At 43.5% G+C, this 18,768-nt stretch overlaps 1 protein-coding gene across 2 annotated transcripts in view; it reads right to left on the reverse strand.

Moving 5' to 3' along the window:
• The window catches only part of Wwtr1 (WW domain containing transcription regulator 1), a 133,188-nt gene extending 115,120 nt beyond the window's left edge, over positions 1–18,068 (reverse strand). The window contains exons 1-2 of one of the 2 annotated variants that reach the window (XM_036190892.1): positions 17,902–18,068; positions 17,023–17,457 (exon numbers count right to left, since the gene is read on the reverse strand). In XM_036190892.1, coding sequence (XP_036046785.1) covers positions 17,023–17,457; positions 17,902–18,068 — 602 coding nt within the window. The other variant, XM_036190891.1, reaches the window with a different exon arrangement.
• Positions 18,069–18,768: the final 700 nt, after the last annotated feature.

The following is an 18,768-nucleotide window of genomic DNA, read 5'->3' on the forward strand; positions in this document are numbered from 1 at the left end:
CTCAATTTCCTAACAACTCTACCCAGAGTGGTTGTTACAAATACCAAGCTACAAATATGGTTTGGGTCAAATGAACACTTCATCTCTCATTCAACCAATTATGGGGGGAGGGGCACATATATTTCAGGCTTCATGAACAAACCCCAAATATACAGCCATCATGGCGGCCCACACCTTCAACACCCCAATCCCAGCCCTCAGGAGGCAAATGCAAGCAGATTTCTGTGAGTTAGTTTGAGGCCAGTCTGATGATCTACATAGCAAGTTTCAGGCCAGCTAGGATTACATAGTAAGAAAAACATACACAGACACCCATAGGGGGAAAAAAACTTTTTTTTTTGAGGTCATGAATTTGAAAGTAAAAGGGGAAGGGTACATGGGAGGATTCGGAGGGATGAGAGGGGAGGGGAAATGATGCAATTATATTACAATCTCACAAAGTACAAAAATTACTTTAAAAAATTTTAATCACATAAGTAAGCTCAGGGTGACCAGCACCCTATGAAACAATCTTTAAGTAAAGCCTACTAAGGAAGCAACCCATCTTGTCCCTATAAAGAATAAAACATTCAGCTTCTGTATCTTTTCAAAGAACAGGCGATACCTGTCATTTTCAAATGGCCTGAGGCAGTGGTCAGAGCATAAAACTAGACAAAGCTGAAGAAGGGCAATGAGGGGACTGGACAGTTGGCTCTGTGGTTAAGAGCATATTCTGCTGCTCTGGCAGAGGACCCTAGTCAGGTTCCCAACACCTACATGACAGCTCACAATTGCCTCTAACTCCAGTTCCAGCAGTTATGACATCCTCTTGTGGCCTCCACAGGCACCTTCACTCATGGAATGCACATAAACTCACACAGCACACACACACACAGCACACACACACACACACACACACACACACACACACACACAAGAATAACAAATAAGCAAGTACAACCTGCCCACTGACGTGGTTTGGGAGGGAGGCTGAAGGCACTGTATTAAACATGACAACTTAAAGCACTCATTTTATAACTTGTATGTACTTACTTACACACTTACTTGTTTCTACAGCTTTAGTAAGGTCCTTCTGCAGGAGGTGAGCTCAAAGCCCTCTCTAGCACAGATCTGACTCTAAGGGAATAGTCAACATAGATTCTACCTTACAAACAAGGAAATGAGAGCCTGCTGGTTATGTAACCTCATTCAGTGGCACAGCCATGATTCAAGCCAGAATGGCTAACTCCAAAACTCATGAGTACTCCCTAACTGTTCTCTGCTGCTGATGACGGCCAAGTATCCGACTCGTCTATCCACACTGTGCACACACCACAAGGCCCAGATGCCTATGTTTGAAGCAGTGAATGGAAACTGCACTTGGCAACCATAGAAACCACTGAAGAGAAGGAAGAGGCTACTTTTCTCTCAAAAACAGCAGAAATTGCCAAAAGAAACAACCCAAACATTCACCAGCAGATCACCAGATGAATGCATTAGCCACATTCGTCTGTTTACAATAAACCAGTACAAGGCATTGTTATTTCGCTACAAGGGGAATGAAGTACCGCGTGCTACCTGGAGGAGCCTTGAAAAGAAACCTGTCGTCCAAGTTCACAATTGCAGGCTTCTGTTTTCACAAGTTGGCCAGAAGACGCAAATGTAGAGAAACATAAAGCTGATTAGTGACTGTTTAAAGCCAGGAAGGATAAAGGAATGGGGTGGCCATGGGACTAGAGAAGGGGATAGCTTAGAGTTGTTCAGCTAGTAGGGGCTTTCTCTGTGGTAACAAAAGTGTTCTAAACTAGATAGCTGCAAGTCTCTGTGAAGACACTAGAAATAGTGAATTATACACTTTACATAAATTACACGTCATTTAAATAATATACCAACTAGTCCTTTAAAACTCCACTAATAAAATTAAAGGAAACCTTGGCTAACATCTCCTTCAAGTTCCTCACTCAAGGATGAGGAAATCAAGCAAGAAACCCAATAGCCAGGTCCAAATCAGTGTGTACTAAGTACTGTGCCCACTGGTCCCACTACTCAGTGCCCTTCCTGGGGGCCCACCTCAGTGCTAGACCAGGTATGAGCCAAAAAAATATAAATCTAGTTGGAATTTTAAGTCTGAGATAATGAAGTTATGCTCAACACCTTTAGCATTAGACTCAGGGGAGGCAAAGACCCTAAAAGCTGAGTAGTCAGGAAGGAAATAAAGCCTAGATGAAACTAGATGATAGAATGCACTGGATAAAAAAAATCAGACAAGAGGTGGAGATACTCTGGGAAGGAAGCAAGCACCATGCAGGGGCCAGCCAACAGTGAGCCTGGTGAGCAGGGTAGGGTGTTTTATTGGAAAGGGTGAGAAGCCTGTGAGAAGGTCAGCCCTGACAGGATAGGACTTCATTGATACTGGAGAACAATGGGATGGGAGTATCTAGTCATGATGTACATGGAACCAAGGTCCAGTATAGGCTATTACAGCCTACAAAGAAACAATCAAGTCACACCAGGGTGGAGGCAACAGGAATGGGGAAGCAGGAAGGAAAGATGAGATCCTGGAGAGGAGAGACAGTGAAGCCAACCATGTCAAGACCTACTGGATGGAAAAGGGCAGCCAGGGCCAGGGTTGACTTTGGCCAAGTTAAACATTCTCTGTATTGATTTCGTGAGTAAAATGAGGATAAAGTCAGTCACACCATTATTGGGATAATTAAATATGGAAATTTTTAAAAAGAATGTGTAAAGACACAGTGGCTCATGCCTTTAATACCAGCACTCAGGAGACAGAGACAAGAAGATTTCTGTGAGGTCAAGGCCAGCCTGATCTACTTAGTGAGCCAGCCAGAGCTACATGGTGAAATGCTATCTAAACGAAAGTTTTTGTTAATGAATAAATAAATAAATACACAGCATAGAGTGAGGTTTCTGTTTGATAAACCAATGTACAGGTGTCTCAGGAACTAGGAGATCCAGCTCCTGAAGACAACGGGAGAAGCAAGGAAAGCCTCACTGTCACCCATCAAAAGATCCCTTTTCAGAGTCTAGTCCACAGTTATTCATTCCTGGGTTCTAGAAAGAATAAGACTTACCCCTGATCATTGAGGGTGGGCCTCTGAGAGGAAAAAAAAAGCATCAAACGGAATAATAACTATTCCTTACCAAAAGAATTCCATACATCATGAATACCTGAACATGTATGTGCACATGCACACAAACACACATTTAAAAAAAAGAACTAAAATCAAATAAATGTAAACTATCATGCAAATACAATGTGTATTTAGCAACTAAACTTGCTAAGTTCCTTGTCTTTGGATAATCAAACTCTCCCTTTAAAAAAGGATGAAGGGGGGCAACAAGGTAGCTCAGTGGGTAAAGGTCTTCTTGGGCCAGTCTATATGATCTTCAAGGTCATGTTAGGAATAAACATCTCAAGGTAATCTCTACATGAAAATAGTAATGATGAATATATGATTTAGAATGGGGTGTTCCCAGGAGTACAGTCTCTCTGCAGTTTATCTGACTAAATTTCCTTTCAAGTTTATTTATGGATGATGGTAGTCCACCAAGAGTGAACTTGGGTCTATGTTTAATATTTAAGACTGACTAGCTTCTCTGATGTATTATATGCTCACTGCTGACAAAGTTAATCTGCTTAATTACAGCAAAGATCCCAAATTCCCATTTACTTTACACCCTGAAAAAAAAAAATCTCTTGAAACAAAAATTGCCTTCTCCAGCTCTGCTGGGAAGTTTCAATTACAAGAGTCTGTGGAAGCTGCAGTATTAGTGTGGTAAATTTCCACCAAACAGAGCATGAAAATGATCTGGGAAGGGATGTGGACAGTGTGTTAGTCACAGCAATGTTTTCTCTCTTGGATCCTCATTGTTCTGTCTGAGAAGGACTTAGAATGTATGGTCAGTCAAGAAAATAAATACCAAGAATAGTAGAGCATATTACAGAATGAAATCTACTATATATACACCTGCTATGCTGAGCACAGTGGACACCAAATGAGTTCAACAAATATCAGCTGGAAAATTATCAAATGATCAAAAGAGAAGTGAAAAATCAGTTGAATTTATTTCAAGAATTATTAATTGAATCCCATATATATATATATATATATATGGGTTTTAAAGTAGGTACTCAAGAAATACAAAGTGGTCAACATTTTATTCTTATCCACAGGAATTTACAAATAAAGAATGAAAATAGGCCAGGAGTTCGTGGCGCATGCCTTTAATCCAAGCACTTGGGAGGCAGAGCCAGGTGGATCTCTGTGAGTTCGAGGCTAGCCCGGGCTACAGAGTGAGTTCCAGGAAAGGCTCCAAATCTACACAAAGAAACCCTGTCTCAAAATACAAAAAAAAAAAAAAAAAAAAAAAAAAATGAAAATAAAGCATAAAGTACCTTCCATCAGGGTAGACAAGGGGAGTCTACTATGACCAAACTCAACTGCAAATCAAACCTGCACTATTACATCAAATCTAAATGTGTCCATTTCCACCTCTGCCCACCCAGCGACATTGTGATGATTTCAAGATGGCTTAGCAGTTAACAGCTCTTATATAGAGGACCCGAGTTCAAGTCCCAGCACCCACATGAGGTAGTTTACAACTGTTACAACTCTAGCTCCAGGGATCCAATGCCTCTAGCTTCCTCCCTGGGCACTGCAGTCATGTACACATGTGCACGCGCACACACACACACACACACACACACACACACACACACACACCATTCAGTGTCAACACTGTATATCCTTGCATCAGTGTACATGAAGCTAAAGTTAACACAACACCCAGTCCATATTTTCAGATGACAAGTCAGGGAAATTAAGCCCATTCTTTGGACAATAAGCACTACACCACATTTTAATGGCCAAATATTGCATGGTACAGATTAAATTACTATGGGGATTTGGAACGGGTGGAGAAGCTTTCTACTTGTTTGATCCACTATGGTGTTAGAAAGGAGAGAGAGTGGGCTAAGTCTTAAAAAAAAAAAAAAAAGCACAGAGGCAGAGGACATACCAGGCAAGGAGAGAAATGCACAACTCTTGCCCAGAAATCTAAAGAGTGCCCCCTCCCTGCCCCCTGTATGAAGCCTGTGGCATTCCCTATGCAGAATATGGAGCAAAAACTAGAAAAACAGGCATCATTTATACAGCTCCCTCCAAGTCTGTGTTATAATGTAAAAAAACCCACTCCCCTGCTGGATACACAGATATGTAGAGATAAGATACTTGGCTGGGAAGAAGCTCACACTCCCAAGCACAGCGAGTTCCCTGGCATCTGGACTCAAAGGGTTCATATGAAGGGCAATGGCATTCACATAATACCTGCCCTTCACTTCAGCTTTTAACCAGAAGACACAGGACAAGTGTTAGTCTCCGTATCTGCTTCCCTAACTCTCTGAACCTTTATTTTTCTCTTTCCATCCTTTTTGGTATAAGTTTAAGAAAGAAAAAAATCAAAATCAATGCCACAAAGTCTGTACATTTAAATTCAGCCCACATGACATTTCCTTCACATTTAATTACTTCCATACAATTTACATCCGCTAGTCACGCTAGACCCCAGAGTATTAAACATGCTCCTTGACAAAGGCACTCTTGTCTGATAATAACCCCCATAATCAAAGTTCAGGAATTATGGGTAAGGCCCAGTTGGCTGATGGGTGAAACAAATAGGTTTTTAAATTCATCCAAGCAGGCTCCAGACAAGAAGCAAACCAAAGCTAGCTACTCCAGCATCACGCTTAAGAACAAAGCCGGGCAATACCTGCAAAAGAAGCAGTCTTAGCTTGCAATCACCTGCCTCATGGAGCTTGTCAGGAAGAGCCAGCACACAATGGGACCTGAAGACACATGGCCATGGTTCTGTTTTCAAGGTTTTTAGGTCTGGACAACAAGCTGGTGTTTAAATGTCTTTAAAGACACAATCATTCTTCAAGGAAGTTCTTTTATCCTGTAGCAAACCCAGGCAGCAATGATGATCTATCCTGTAACAAAGGCTATCTATAAAAACCCCTCAAGATTTTTAAAAGTATTTCTATTTCCACACACTTGTTTAACCTTATCTTACTTTCCCCACCTTCCCCAAAAATTGAGCTTTGGAAATTCACAACAGTACAAGGGTCCTAACACAGCTTCTTGGGTCTCCCTTACTCATATAGCCCACTTTTCACAAGAATCATGCCACTTTTCCTACAAAATCCTCTTAAGGCTATTCAAAAAAATCAACCACTTATAATTTCATGCAATCTCTCCTCATGCTCAAAGCCCATTCAGACTGCCAAGTGCAAACAACCTGAAATATTTCTCACATTCACAGTCATCCTGGATGACTCATTAAAGTTTCTATAGCTTGCCCCCAGCTCATCTTCATAAACTACCGCTTTGTCTATGGATAAAGGTTAGAATGCACCACTTATACCACTGTGAACTTAAAATGACAGATGACAAGTTTTGCTTCCAGTCAAAGAACTACTTTTGGCCTAATAATTTGGTTCTAATAAAAAGCAGCTCTGAGCTAGACATGGTGGATCACAGCTTTAATGTCAGCATTCAGGAGCTCTGTGAGTTCAAGCCTGGTTTACATAGTGAGTTACAGGACAGTGGGCTTTGTAAAGAGACTCTGTCTCATTTAAAAACCACTCTGGGGGCAAGCACGATGTGCTTACTGCCAAGCCCGAGGATCTGAATTTGATCCCCTGCCATGCCTTTAATCTCAGCATTCGGAGGCAGAAGCAGATGAATTCCACGAATTTGAGATTAGCCTTGACTACATGGTGAGTTCTAGGCCAGTCAGCATGACACAGTGGGACCTGGAAGGGGTAAATGGAAGTGAGGGACCAGGTGGGAGAGAGAGAGAGAGTGCAGGGAGAGATAGCTAGAATTGAGTGGGCATTTGGAGGATGGTGTGGAAACCTAGTGCAGTGGAAACTTCCTAAAATATATGAAGATGCTCCTAACAAGAACTCCTAGCAATGGGGGATATGGAGTCTTAACTAGACATCTCTTGTAGCCAGGCGAGGCTTCCACTGGTGGGACTGTTGCATTCAATTGAGTTGTTGGCTAAGGGGATACCATGGAAACCCAAAAACAACACAGGCTGTTGCTAAGACAAAGAGTTGCTCTCTGCAACAGAAAGCTGGGGTGGGGGTGGGGAGGTGGGCATTGCTGGGAACAACACATGCACACAACTCACTGAACAAGGAGAAGCCCAGCGGTGCCTAGAGCCCTCACCCCTGTGTTCCCACATTCTAGTAGTGCCTTTGATGCGAGAATGGTACTCTGCAGGCTACCAAAAGAGAAGCATGGACACTAACCAAGTGTTGACCTACCTACCATCTGTTCTGCCTGCAAAATATGCTAGGGCAATGGTGACACAGAACTTGCAGGAGTTGTCAACCAATGTCTGATTTGACTTAAGGTCCGTCCACTCTACCAGAAGACACTCATACCCAACACTATTTGGGTAACCAAGAACCAGAGATTAGATAGCCCAGAGAGCTAGGGTAAAACCAAACACTATTGGTCTTGAAAAAAAAAAAAAAAAAAAAAAAAAATTTAAAAAAAAATCAATAAAATGATTCCTAATGATAGCCTGCTATACTCATAAATCAGTACTTCATCCAGCCATCACCAGAGAAGCTTCCTCCCTCCAGTAGCAGATGGGAACAGATGCAGAGATCCACAGCCAGCCATAACGCAGAGAGACAGTCTAAATTGGAAGTCTCCATCAAATCCCCCCCCTTCAGTGCTCAGAGAACCTCCAGGAAAATGAGAAGGAAGATTGTAAGAGCCAGAGGGGATGGAGGACACCATGAGAACAGGGCCCTCTGAGTCAGGTAAGCAGGGAGCATACAAACTCAGAGGCTGAAGCACAAACACGGGGCCTCCATGGATCTGCACCAGGTCCCCTGCGAATATGTTATGGCTATTAGCATAGTATTTTTATGGGACTCCAGACTGTGAGAATGAGTGTGTTGAGTGTGTTTCTGACTCTGGTGCCTGCTCTTGGGACCCTGGAGACTTCCTCCAGGTGCTATGACCAATTTCGATGATAGTTTTTGCTTCATCTTACTATAATTTATTTTGTCATGTTGTTATCTCCTAGATCTTTTCTAATGAGACAGAAAAGGAGTGAATCAGGAGGGCAGGAGAAGGGGGAGGAACTGGGAGGAGTAAAGGAAAGAGAAACCATAATCATGGTATATTGTATGAGAAAAGCATCTGTTTTCAATTGTAAAAAATGAAAATGACTGTAATCCTAGCACTGGGGAGGCAGAGGCAGGTGGATCTCTGTGAGTTCGAGGCCAGCCTGGTCTACAGAGCTAGTCCAGGGCAGGCTCCAAAGCTACAGAGAAACCCTGTCTCGAAAAAACAAACAAACAAACAAACAAAAAAAAAAAAAAAAAAACAATAAACAAAAAAAAAAATGAACTTTAAAAGAACATTTCATCAAAATTTAAATATGAGCTTCTACATGAATGTTTTAAAAACCTGATTTTTCTTTTAGTGTAACAATGTATAAAAAATAATTTTGTCTCTGAATATATCTACATGTCCATTATTATAACATATACAGCTACATCTAGGCCCTGGAAAGATGGCTTGGCAGGTAAAGGCACACGCCACCACTCCTGACAACCTAAATTCAATCCCTGGGGACCCACATGGTGAAGGAGAAAACCAATTCTTGCAATTAGTCCTAAGTTCCGCTCAAAGTGTGGCACAGGCAAGGTGTGGTTATGAAGAAAATAAATGTAATAACAATTCATTTGTGATAAGTATCGGTACATAATATCTTTTCAGCTGACATAATTCCACGACAATAATTTATACCTCCATGTTCATATGCAAGTTTATAATCCTTTCGTCCTGCAGCTCTCAATCCTAGGTTCCATACGGAAGGCATGAATCACCCAAGATGTTTACCAGGTCTAAGAAGGACCTTGCAGAAACTACTCAAACTCCCTCAAGACACCTTGCTTTAAGGCATGCATAGACAACTGTCCTGAAGCCCCCTGTCCACCTCTGAGGTAAAGCTGGATATCCTGATGCACGTGAAACGGGGAACTCTGCGTCCTTTAGAGGTTTTCAACCAATTAACTAGGACTGGCCAATTAACAGGTTAAGGAAGAGCGCTGGGGCAACACCACCTGACTCACATCACTGTGGCTAATAATTACAGAAGGCTGCCACAGCACATAACTGAGAACACCTGTCAGATTCAGGCTAAAGTTACCTCAGTAACTCAAGCTGAACTTGTTTCCCACCACCAATGGGATAGCTTTATTAAAGACTAGGGGGAAAAAAAAAACAGAAAAAGAAAGAAAACTTACACTTAGCTATAACCTAAGCTCCCAGCAGCCTCTCCTTACTTGATCACTAGCTTTCATTTCTTCAAGTTTTTCCAATGTAAATTCATGGCTGGATTTTATGATAAATTGCACAAGTTAGCCAAATATACATTATATGATATAATTTAAAAAATCCATACTTTCCCAAAGCTTCATAAATATGGGCTTATATTTCACATACTACATAAAACAAAGCCTCATCAAGTGGGGACAACTGCACTATAGATTTGTGTTCAGAAAACTTCAGAACCAGGCATAATGGTGCACACCTATAATCCCAGCACTCAAAAAGCAGAGGCAGGCAGATCTCTCTTTGTAGGTCAGCCTGGTCTACAAAGTGGGTTCTAGGACAGCCAGTGCTACACACAGAAAAACCTGTCTCAAAAAAAAAAACAAAAAAAAACAGAAAACATCATGAACATCATGAACAGAAGTTAACTGTTTCCTTTATGAATCCTAACCCCTCCAATTAAATTCATGTCTATAAAACCCCAAACCTGTAACACGGTTCTCAGATGCTTCTAAATTTGCAAAATGTAGCAAAGAAAATAGCCTTTAATTGCTTATCATTACTATTATTATCATTATCATTATCATCATTATTATGTGCTTGCATGTAGGTATGGTGCCCCTAGAGGAGAGAATCCTCTGGAACTGTAATTACAGTTGTGAGCCACCATACAGTGCTAGGAATCTAGCCTGGGTCCGCTTGACAAAAGCAGTCAGTGTTGTTAAAAGCTGAGCCATCTGGCCAGCTCCATGAAATAGCCTTTTAACTACAATGTAAGCTTTAACTATAAAATGTAACCAAACTCCGTTTGATACAATCAAACACAGCCTGGAGAATATACTTGCACTAATCTCAGAATTCCCTTTGCCAAGTACTAGTGAGTTCTGAGAAACAACCAAAACAAAAACACTTATGGCTATATGGCCATTTAGTATGAGACACCTCAACAATAACAGACCCACATGCTACAAACTAACAAAGGTTGGCCAAAAGCTGAGAATGGAGGCCCGGACAAGTGATTACTGTATCAATTAGGGTAACACTTGAATTCCAATCTTATTTTTAGATTTATTTTTATTATTTTATGAGTATGAATGTTTTGCCTGCATGTCTGTCTGTCTGTCTGTCTGTCTGAACACCACAAGCATGTCTGGTGCCCTAGGAGGTGGTGAGTCCATGTGGGTGCTAGGACTTAAACCTGGGCCCTTTTCAACAACAGCAAGTGCTCTTAAAGACTGGGCCCACTCTCCAGCCCCCAAATTCAAATTCTTGTAACTTAGTTTTTAAAACACTGATTTCAGATCTCATTTTAGGAAAGTGCTTAAGCAAATGGACGGTCTCTCCACAAAGCATTATACCTATAAAGTGAGAGAATCCCTCCGTGTCAGAGACACTAGAGATGATAAGAATATTTGCAGGGCTGTAAGAGAACATGTTGCCTACACCTACCTGAAATGTTCATTTTTCTCTTTTCTAAAATTAAATTACTAAGTTAGCATATGATCTAGTATCTCAGGCTCCAGTCTTTGCCATAGCCCAAGAAAGAGAGTGGACTCAGTTCATGTTCCCTGGACATGTCTAGGTTCCTTCCTCTTTCTTGACATGCTCTTTCCTGGCTTCCGGGCATTTTTTTTTTTTTTAACATTTTTTAATGCCTTTCTGACTATTCCCCTTCATCCTTTACAGGATCTTTAAGGACTTCTCTATCTGAAGCCCTATGAGACCTCACCCACACATGAATTCAAATCTTGACACAATACACTAATTACATAGCACAGTGGTAGAGCCCAGAAGGACTGGACAGAGCACAGAATATGTCTAAGATCATAAGGGCAAATAATACATAAACACATTAAAAGTTACTTAGATATACTAGAAAAAAATCATTTAGAAAATCATGGTCCACCTTCCCTGAGTATTTAAAGGAAGTCACCAGTTGCTAGAGGGTGGAGCTCATGAGGGCCGATCTCTCCCTGACGGGATACTAGGAGTTAATGGTTGCTGGAGAGGGAGTGATATCACCACTAGTAAGGCCTTCATGCCCTATTAATAACCCTTTCCGAATACATGTAAGCAACCCCCGTGAAGTTCACTGGGTCTCAAAAAAAAGACATGAAAGTCAAAGAGAGATTGGCTGGGGAAGAGGATCGGGGAATGGGAAGTCAAGAGAGGTAATGGGGAATAAATATGACCACAGGACATGACAGTCATGTATGAAAATGTCATAATGAAAACTATTCTTACATAGAATTAATATATAGTAATTGAATAAGAAATAAAAAGTTTTCCCTCAGGAAGAAAGAAAGAGAATCACGATCAGAAACCCAACATGGTCACTCAAAGCTATAATGCAAATTCTCAGGGACTGAGTGGGAGGATCATCATAGATTTGAGGCCAACCTGGGCTACAGAATGAGACTTAGTCTCAAAAAATTATGGTCAAAATATGAAGGAAAGGGGATGTAAGTCGAATCAATGAAGAGTAAGAAAAAAATCCATTTCATTGTGGGTTGGATATATTCTCTTGTTTGGTTAAGGATTTATAACATCAGACACAAGTGGTAGTTGAAAATTCAATCTACGCCAGCCAAGTGGTGCACACCTTTAGTCCCAGCTCTCAGAGGCAGAAACAGCTGGATCTCTGAGTTCAAAGACAGCCTGGTCTACACAGGCTGAGTTCTCAGCAGTATAGTGAGAGACCCTGTCTTAAAACACCAAAGCAATAAATACATAAAATCCAATTTTGAGTAATACATAAGGAAATTAATCACTTTATAGAATTAAAATTATAGAAATGACTATGGATTCTCAGCTCTAAGAATTATGAATTGGCTACAGAAGTGGCTCAGTGGTTAAGAGCACTTGCTGCTCTTCCAGAGGACCCAAGTTCAGTTCCGAACTCACACAGCTCACAACTGCCTCTAACTCCAGCCCCAAGGAACCTGACATTCTGTTCTGGCCTCTGAGAACCAGCACACACAGGGCAGTCACACCGACACATACAATAAATAAAAAATTGGTAACAAAGAATCTTAAGAAGAAAGAATTTATGAGAGTCTGTTGGTACACCACTTTAACCCCAGCAATAAGAAGACAGAGACAGGGGCTAGAGAAGTGGCTCAGAGGTTAAGAGCACTGAATGCTCTTCCAGAGGTCCTGAGTTCAATTCCCAGCACCCACATGATGGCTTACAACCATCTGTAATGAGATCTCCCTCTTCTGTATACATAATAAATAAATAAATCTTTAAAAAAAAAAAAAAAAAGACAGAGACAGATGGAATTCTGTGAGTTCAAGACTAGACTGACCTACAGAACAAGTTCCAGGAGAGCCAGGGCTACACAGTGAGATCCTGTCTCTCCACCATTTAGACAAAGCACAAATTCGGGTCATAGGTTCCTGGCTCCGGTAATATGGAAGGTCCCTGTGAACAGGCAACCTGTAAGAAGCAGCATTCAGCCACACATCACTGACTTACAGAATGGGACAGTCTACCAAAAGTGACAAACTAGCTAGGTTTGCAGTGCAGCTGATAGAGTGCTTGCCTAGCAGGCATGAAACCATAGGTTCAACAACATAAACGAGGCATGGTCACACATGCCTGAAATCCCAGCAGCACTCTGGGAGGAAAGGCTGGAATACCAATTCTCAACCTTTGAAAACAGCTTGGGATACATGAGACCCAGCCTTTAAAAAAAGGTTGAAAAAAGCAAATAAATAACAAAGATGACTAACAGGCAAACAACATGTAAACAACAAACTGGGGGGGGGGGTGTACTAGTGTAGGGAACTATGCTCCCCCTACCTTATCAGAGTCTATCACTGAAAGTTAAAGAGGAACCTAATCAACTACAGATACAATTTTTAAAAGTTTAAAGGTTCTTATCCTTGAGCACTGAGGATCGAAGGAAGTCACTGCTGTTCAACCAAAGACGACAGTACAAGTGTGACCAAGTGTGAAGATGTTTGACTGGAAGAATGTATCTTAACATACATATCAGACAAGGCAGGGTTGGGTGACCATGCCTTTAATCCTAGTGCTCAGGAGGCAGCGGCAGGCAGGAGTTCCAGGCCAACCACAGCTACATCTTGTCTTCATTTAAAAAAAAAAAAAAAGTAAAATATGACAATTATTAATAAGGATTATTAATAAGAATGGACAATGTTATTATATGTAAAAGTAGGAGAAAGTTTTCTCTAGCAGAATTATTACTTTTCTACAATAACATTTATAGAATAAAGACTGAAAAAGTGAACTGAAGGTCATCATTTTCTTTATAACTCTGTTTTATGGTTCATGCACAAAAAACATGTATTCCATTATAATCAGAAATTTAAAAATATAAAATTTAAAAATAAAATGATACGCACACCTTTAATCCCAGCACTCGGGAGGCAGAGGCAGGTGGATCTCTGTGAGTTCGAGGCCAGCCTGGTCTCCAAAGTGAGTTCCAGGAAAGGCGCAAAGCTATACAGAGAAACCCTGTCTCAAAAAACCACAAATAAATAAATAAATAAATAAATAAATAAATAAATAAATAAATAAAATGATAACTTCGGTAGGGGAGCTGAACAGATGGATGAGTCAAGAATGCTTGCTGTTCTCCCGGGAGCACTGGGGTTCCCAGCATGTATGTCGGGCTGCCCACAACTGAATCTGGAAACTCTGACCTTCTCAGGTATCGATAAAATAAGCTTAAAAAAAAAAAAAGCCCTCAGTGGGTTCAGTACCGAGCCAGGCTCCACTTGGGTAGACTCAGTTTTAGAGGAATCACCAGGTTTCCTCTTTGCCTCTCTATCTTAAAGGTAGCCACACCAGAGAAAAGGTGTGAATACCCAAAAAGCAACCTTTAAGAAGAAACAGAAAGGGCTGCCTTTAATCCCAATACTCAGAGGCACAGGCAGGCAAATCTGTGAATTGGGAGGCTAGCCAGGGATACAAAGTGAGACCGTGCTCTTAAAAAAAAAAAAAAAGCAGAAAGTGATGACGTCATATACCTAGGAATAATCTAGCTTACCTAAGAAAATAACAAAAGACTGATGAAAGCCCCTCAGAGGACTAGGCTCCACTCCCCTAAAGCCACTGTTCAGCTGTGTTAGTGACATAAGCAAAAGGGAAAAGAACACCTGCTTCAAAGTAGACGGAGACATCATTTCTGTCAGAGTCCACTGTCAAGTAACATGACTTCTGCCAAATCACATCTTCAGCCTCCTCTAACCAAAAATAAAAAAACAAATAAAACACAAAAGCCACTAAAACCCTCAAACTGATCCTCGTCAATTCTAAATTCCTTTGATTTCTGACTGATACAAACCTGGGCTCCCCATAGTCAACTAAGGGATTCTTCTGCTAGCCCCATTTACAGATGATAAAGCGGAGTAATAGACCAAGAGTTCAAGAGAAATCGAGTTCGAGAAATCAAAACCTGCTTATTCTACAAGACAATACTCACCAAAAACATAATTCCCTAAATTCTCTTAGTCACTTAGCTAAGAAATTTCCAGGGATGGCATCAGGTCATGCCAGCCTACTATTTACACTCCCCCGGCTACTCAGAATGAAATGAAGAAGCACTCTGGAGGAGTGCCTGGAACAGCACAGGTGCACAGAAACGGGTCCCAGCAACGTTGTCTAGACACAAGGCTAACTCCTATTTCTGCCCTAAATCACAACTTTAACCACTTACAAAGACATGCGGAAAAGAATTTGTTTTCATTTAGAGGCCATTTTTTGTCTATGTTCCCACAGACATTAGGCAATCCCAGCTCTTATTTCATATTTCAATATTCATACTTATGTGTGCATTCATGAGCAGTTTAAAAAATCATCCGAGACCAAAGGGACAATCCAAAATTATTGAGACTCTACTTAGATTTATTGCCAAGTCCATGTTAATAAAAGTCACGGTGAACTATGTACGGCTGTATTTATCCAAGTGAATTTAATACATAATGATATTTGAACATGTATGCACTACAGAAACTGTCTTCCTTTGTAAACTTAGCACAATGCCTTGCTAATACATCATATAACTGACTTCTACCACTATTAAGAAATCAAAGCACTGAGCACATGTCTACACCACGGCTCAATAATCCAGACACCAACTGTAATAAAAGGCCATTGGCTTCACGATACATCACACCAACCCCCAAAACAAAGATAAAAAACAACAAAAAGTATTCCCAAGAGACTGGAGACATAGCTTAATGGTTAAGACCACTTGATGCCCTTGCAGAGGACTGGGGTTCAGTTCTGAGCACCCAAGTCCCAAATTAGGGGAGAAGGAGGGGGTTGCAGCTCACACTGCCAGTTCATGAGAATTAGACATCCTCTTCTGGCCTCCACAGGCACTTCCTGTATGTGTGGTACATACACACACACACACACACACACACACACACGCACGCACGCACGCACGCACACGCACACATAAAATAAAATAAAACTTTTTGTTTTTGTTTCTCGAGACTGGGCTTTTTTTGGGTCATAGCTCTCTGGCTGTCCTAGAACTCACTTTGTAGACCAGGCTGGCCTTGATCTCACAGAGATCCACCTGCCTCTGCCTCCCGGGTGCTGGATTAAAGGTGTGTGCTACCACAGCCCAGCAAACTAAATCTCAATATGCACAAGATGTCAACAGCTTTGGGATGGGGAAGAAGAGACAACCAGCACAAACCTCATCCACCACCCCATGCTCATTCCTAGGCCCTCACCAATCCAAGGATCAAAGATTAATGCCAAAGAGGAATCTGGTTAAACTTTTAAAATAGTACATTTGAACTTCTTGAAACAAGGTTACTTCAACAAAGAAATGGGACTCTAAGATGAACTTAAGACGTGAGTGCCTAGCCATTTCCCCTTTGGGCAGTGGAGATGAGCCAAGTTGAAGTGATTCTGCACCATGTCGTTCAGCCCCAACTTCCATCTGGGCCTTTGCTAGCTAGCCTGACCCCTATGGCCTCACTGGTTCTGATAACAATTCAAGTTCCAGCCTGTTTTTTCCTCAGGAATGCCAATCTCTTCTAGCATTTGAAAATACCTTTTCCTGTACAACCTAATCCAAAAAACTGAATCTAATGTAAAATTCACTACATCCAAAAGCTGGACCAATGTGGTATGAAGGATGACAATGCACACTCCTGACAGGATGATGGTATTCTAGGTTACTTACCGAGTGTAACATAATAAGACTCCTGACCCAATTTCCACACAATTTGTTGGTCCAACCCATAACTACTTTACAATGCAGTTGGTAATTACATCACTGTGCTGTGTGGTCATTACATCACCAGCTGGGAGAGGTATAAACCCACTAGGCACGGTGCTCTTTTCCGGCTTGCTTTTCCAGAGTGGTTGAAGAACTCAGACCACCTACTCACTGGCAGAGCCTCCTGTGTCTCCCAACATTCCTGCTATCTTATGCTAATAGACCCGGCTCTGAGCTAGCTAACTTAAGTGAGGGAGCTAAGGGCCTAGGATCATGAAAACCCTGCTTCTAGTCAAGTCCAACTCCCAGAGACTCACTCCCTACTTTTTCCAACTTTGCAGATCTCTGAAGAAGCTTGGAAGAGTCTCAATCAGTCTCTCTGTCTCACGCACACACCACGAACTGGGTATGGCAACCATGCCCCTCTTGGCTGCCGGCTGACTTACTTGAGGAAGTATCTCTGGCCAGTGGCCGTGAAGGTCATCTCCCACCCGGGGGGCAGTGGCAGCTCGTCGGTCACGTCATAGGACTGCTGACGGAGATGCGCGTGCTGCTGTGCAGGGCCTCCGGCGGCGCCCGCACCAGTGCCTAGCTGCAGGGATGCAGGCGACGAGTGCGAGCGGACGTGCTGAGCGCCGCCCGCCAGTCGAGGCCCGGGGTGGCCGCCCGATGAGTCGGTGCTGGACTGGCGAGAATGCGAGCCAGAATCGGGCTCCTTGAAGAAGGACTCTGGCAGGATCTTTTTCCTCCAAGAGCTGGGCTTGGGGTTCATGACAGAGTTGAAGAGGGCTTCGAGGTCCGTGTCGAGGTCCTGCGTGACGTGGATGACTTGCTGCCCTGGCGGCGGGAGCGAAGGGGGCACCGAGGACGGATTCATCTTTCTGCAACGGAAAAGGAAGATCAGTTCAAACTTTGAGCTCAAGTCAGAGGAGGGGTTCCGGGGAAAGACGGAGAGATCGCAGAGACGGTTAGGTACCGGTCGAGGGGCCAGCGGTGGGGGAGGGGACGCCCCTGGCCTCCGAGATTATGCAACTTTCCCGCAGCCAAGAAGCTCCCCTGAGCAGGCAGCAGCGGGAGGAGATAGGGGTGCCTGCATCAGGCCCTGTCGCGGCCTCCGCTGAGCAACACACCCACCGCCGACCCTAAGCGCCCGGCCCGCCGACGCCGAAGAGCCGGGCGCCCGGGAGGGTGCGGGGCGCGGCGGGAGCTACCTGGGCTCACGGGGAAGCCGAGCCTGAGTGCCTCCCGAACTAGCGAGCTGGAAACCCGGCTCCGGCTGGCAGATCCTGAGCGGATTCCCAGCAGCCGAAGGTTTGAACTCTTACATCCCCGGAGCCGGCCCCGGGCGCTCGCACTGCGCGAGGAGGCGACAGCGAAGACGCAGACGAGCGCGGCCGCCAAGGCTCCCGGACTGTCCCATAAACAAAGTTTGCTGCAAACTCCCACCCCTAGGAAAGAGGCGGGCCGAAGGTGGAGCTGTTGAATTATGCATGACCTCCCGGCTGGAGCCAGCCAGCCCCACGCCCCTCCTCTTCCTCCTCCTCCCATCCCGGCGCGGCTGGCGGGGGTGGGCTGGGCACTTCGGGGCTGGAGAGAGACCGTGCCCCCGCCCCGCCGCGCCGACCTCTCCCGCCGAGCGCTCTATCTACATTCCTTTGAGTTTACCACTGACTTGGGGCGGGATCAAAGAGAAAATGGCTCAAGCCTGTTAAATCAAGGGGTTATGGACAAAATCCATCCCTGAGAATAACGGAGGGCACGCTGTTGAGGGGCCAGGGCCCAGAAAGGGTCGGCCCAGGGCGCTGTGCCCTCGCCTTGAGGGGAGCGCCCCCGCACCCGGATCGCGGCACGGGGCGCGGATCTGCTTGAGGTCGGGCCGGGGCGCACCCTGGCGCAGGGAGCACCCGCGAGGCCAGACTTTCCACGGAAGGCTGCTTAGCGCTTGTGACCATATTTGGTCTGGTGAGAAGGCAACTTGGCGGTTTGGCTTTCAATTGTCTGCAAGAGCGCAGACGGTGTCCAAAAAGTGCCGCTGTTGCTGAAGATGCGGCTTCGCCAAAGAGTTGGCTGTAAACGACCAACCTTCAAGCCTTTCATCAATCGTTCGTTTCCTCTACGGGGTGAACCAGGACACTAAGGGTTGAAAAGGGGCCGAGACAAAGCTGGGTTCTAGACGGGCCAAGCAATTGCGC

This window comes from Onychomys torridus, chromosome 6 (genome assembly GCF_903995425.1).
Source record: "Onychomys torridus chromosome 6, mOncTor1.1, whole genome shotgun sequence".
NCBI lineage: Eukaryota > Metazoa > Chordata > Mammalia > Rodentia > Cricetidae > Onychomys > Onychomys torridus.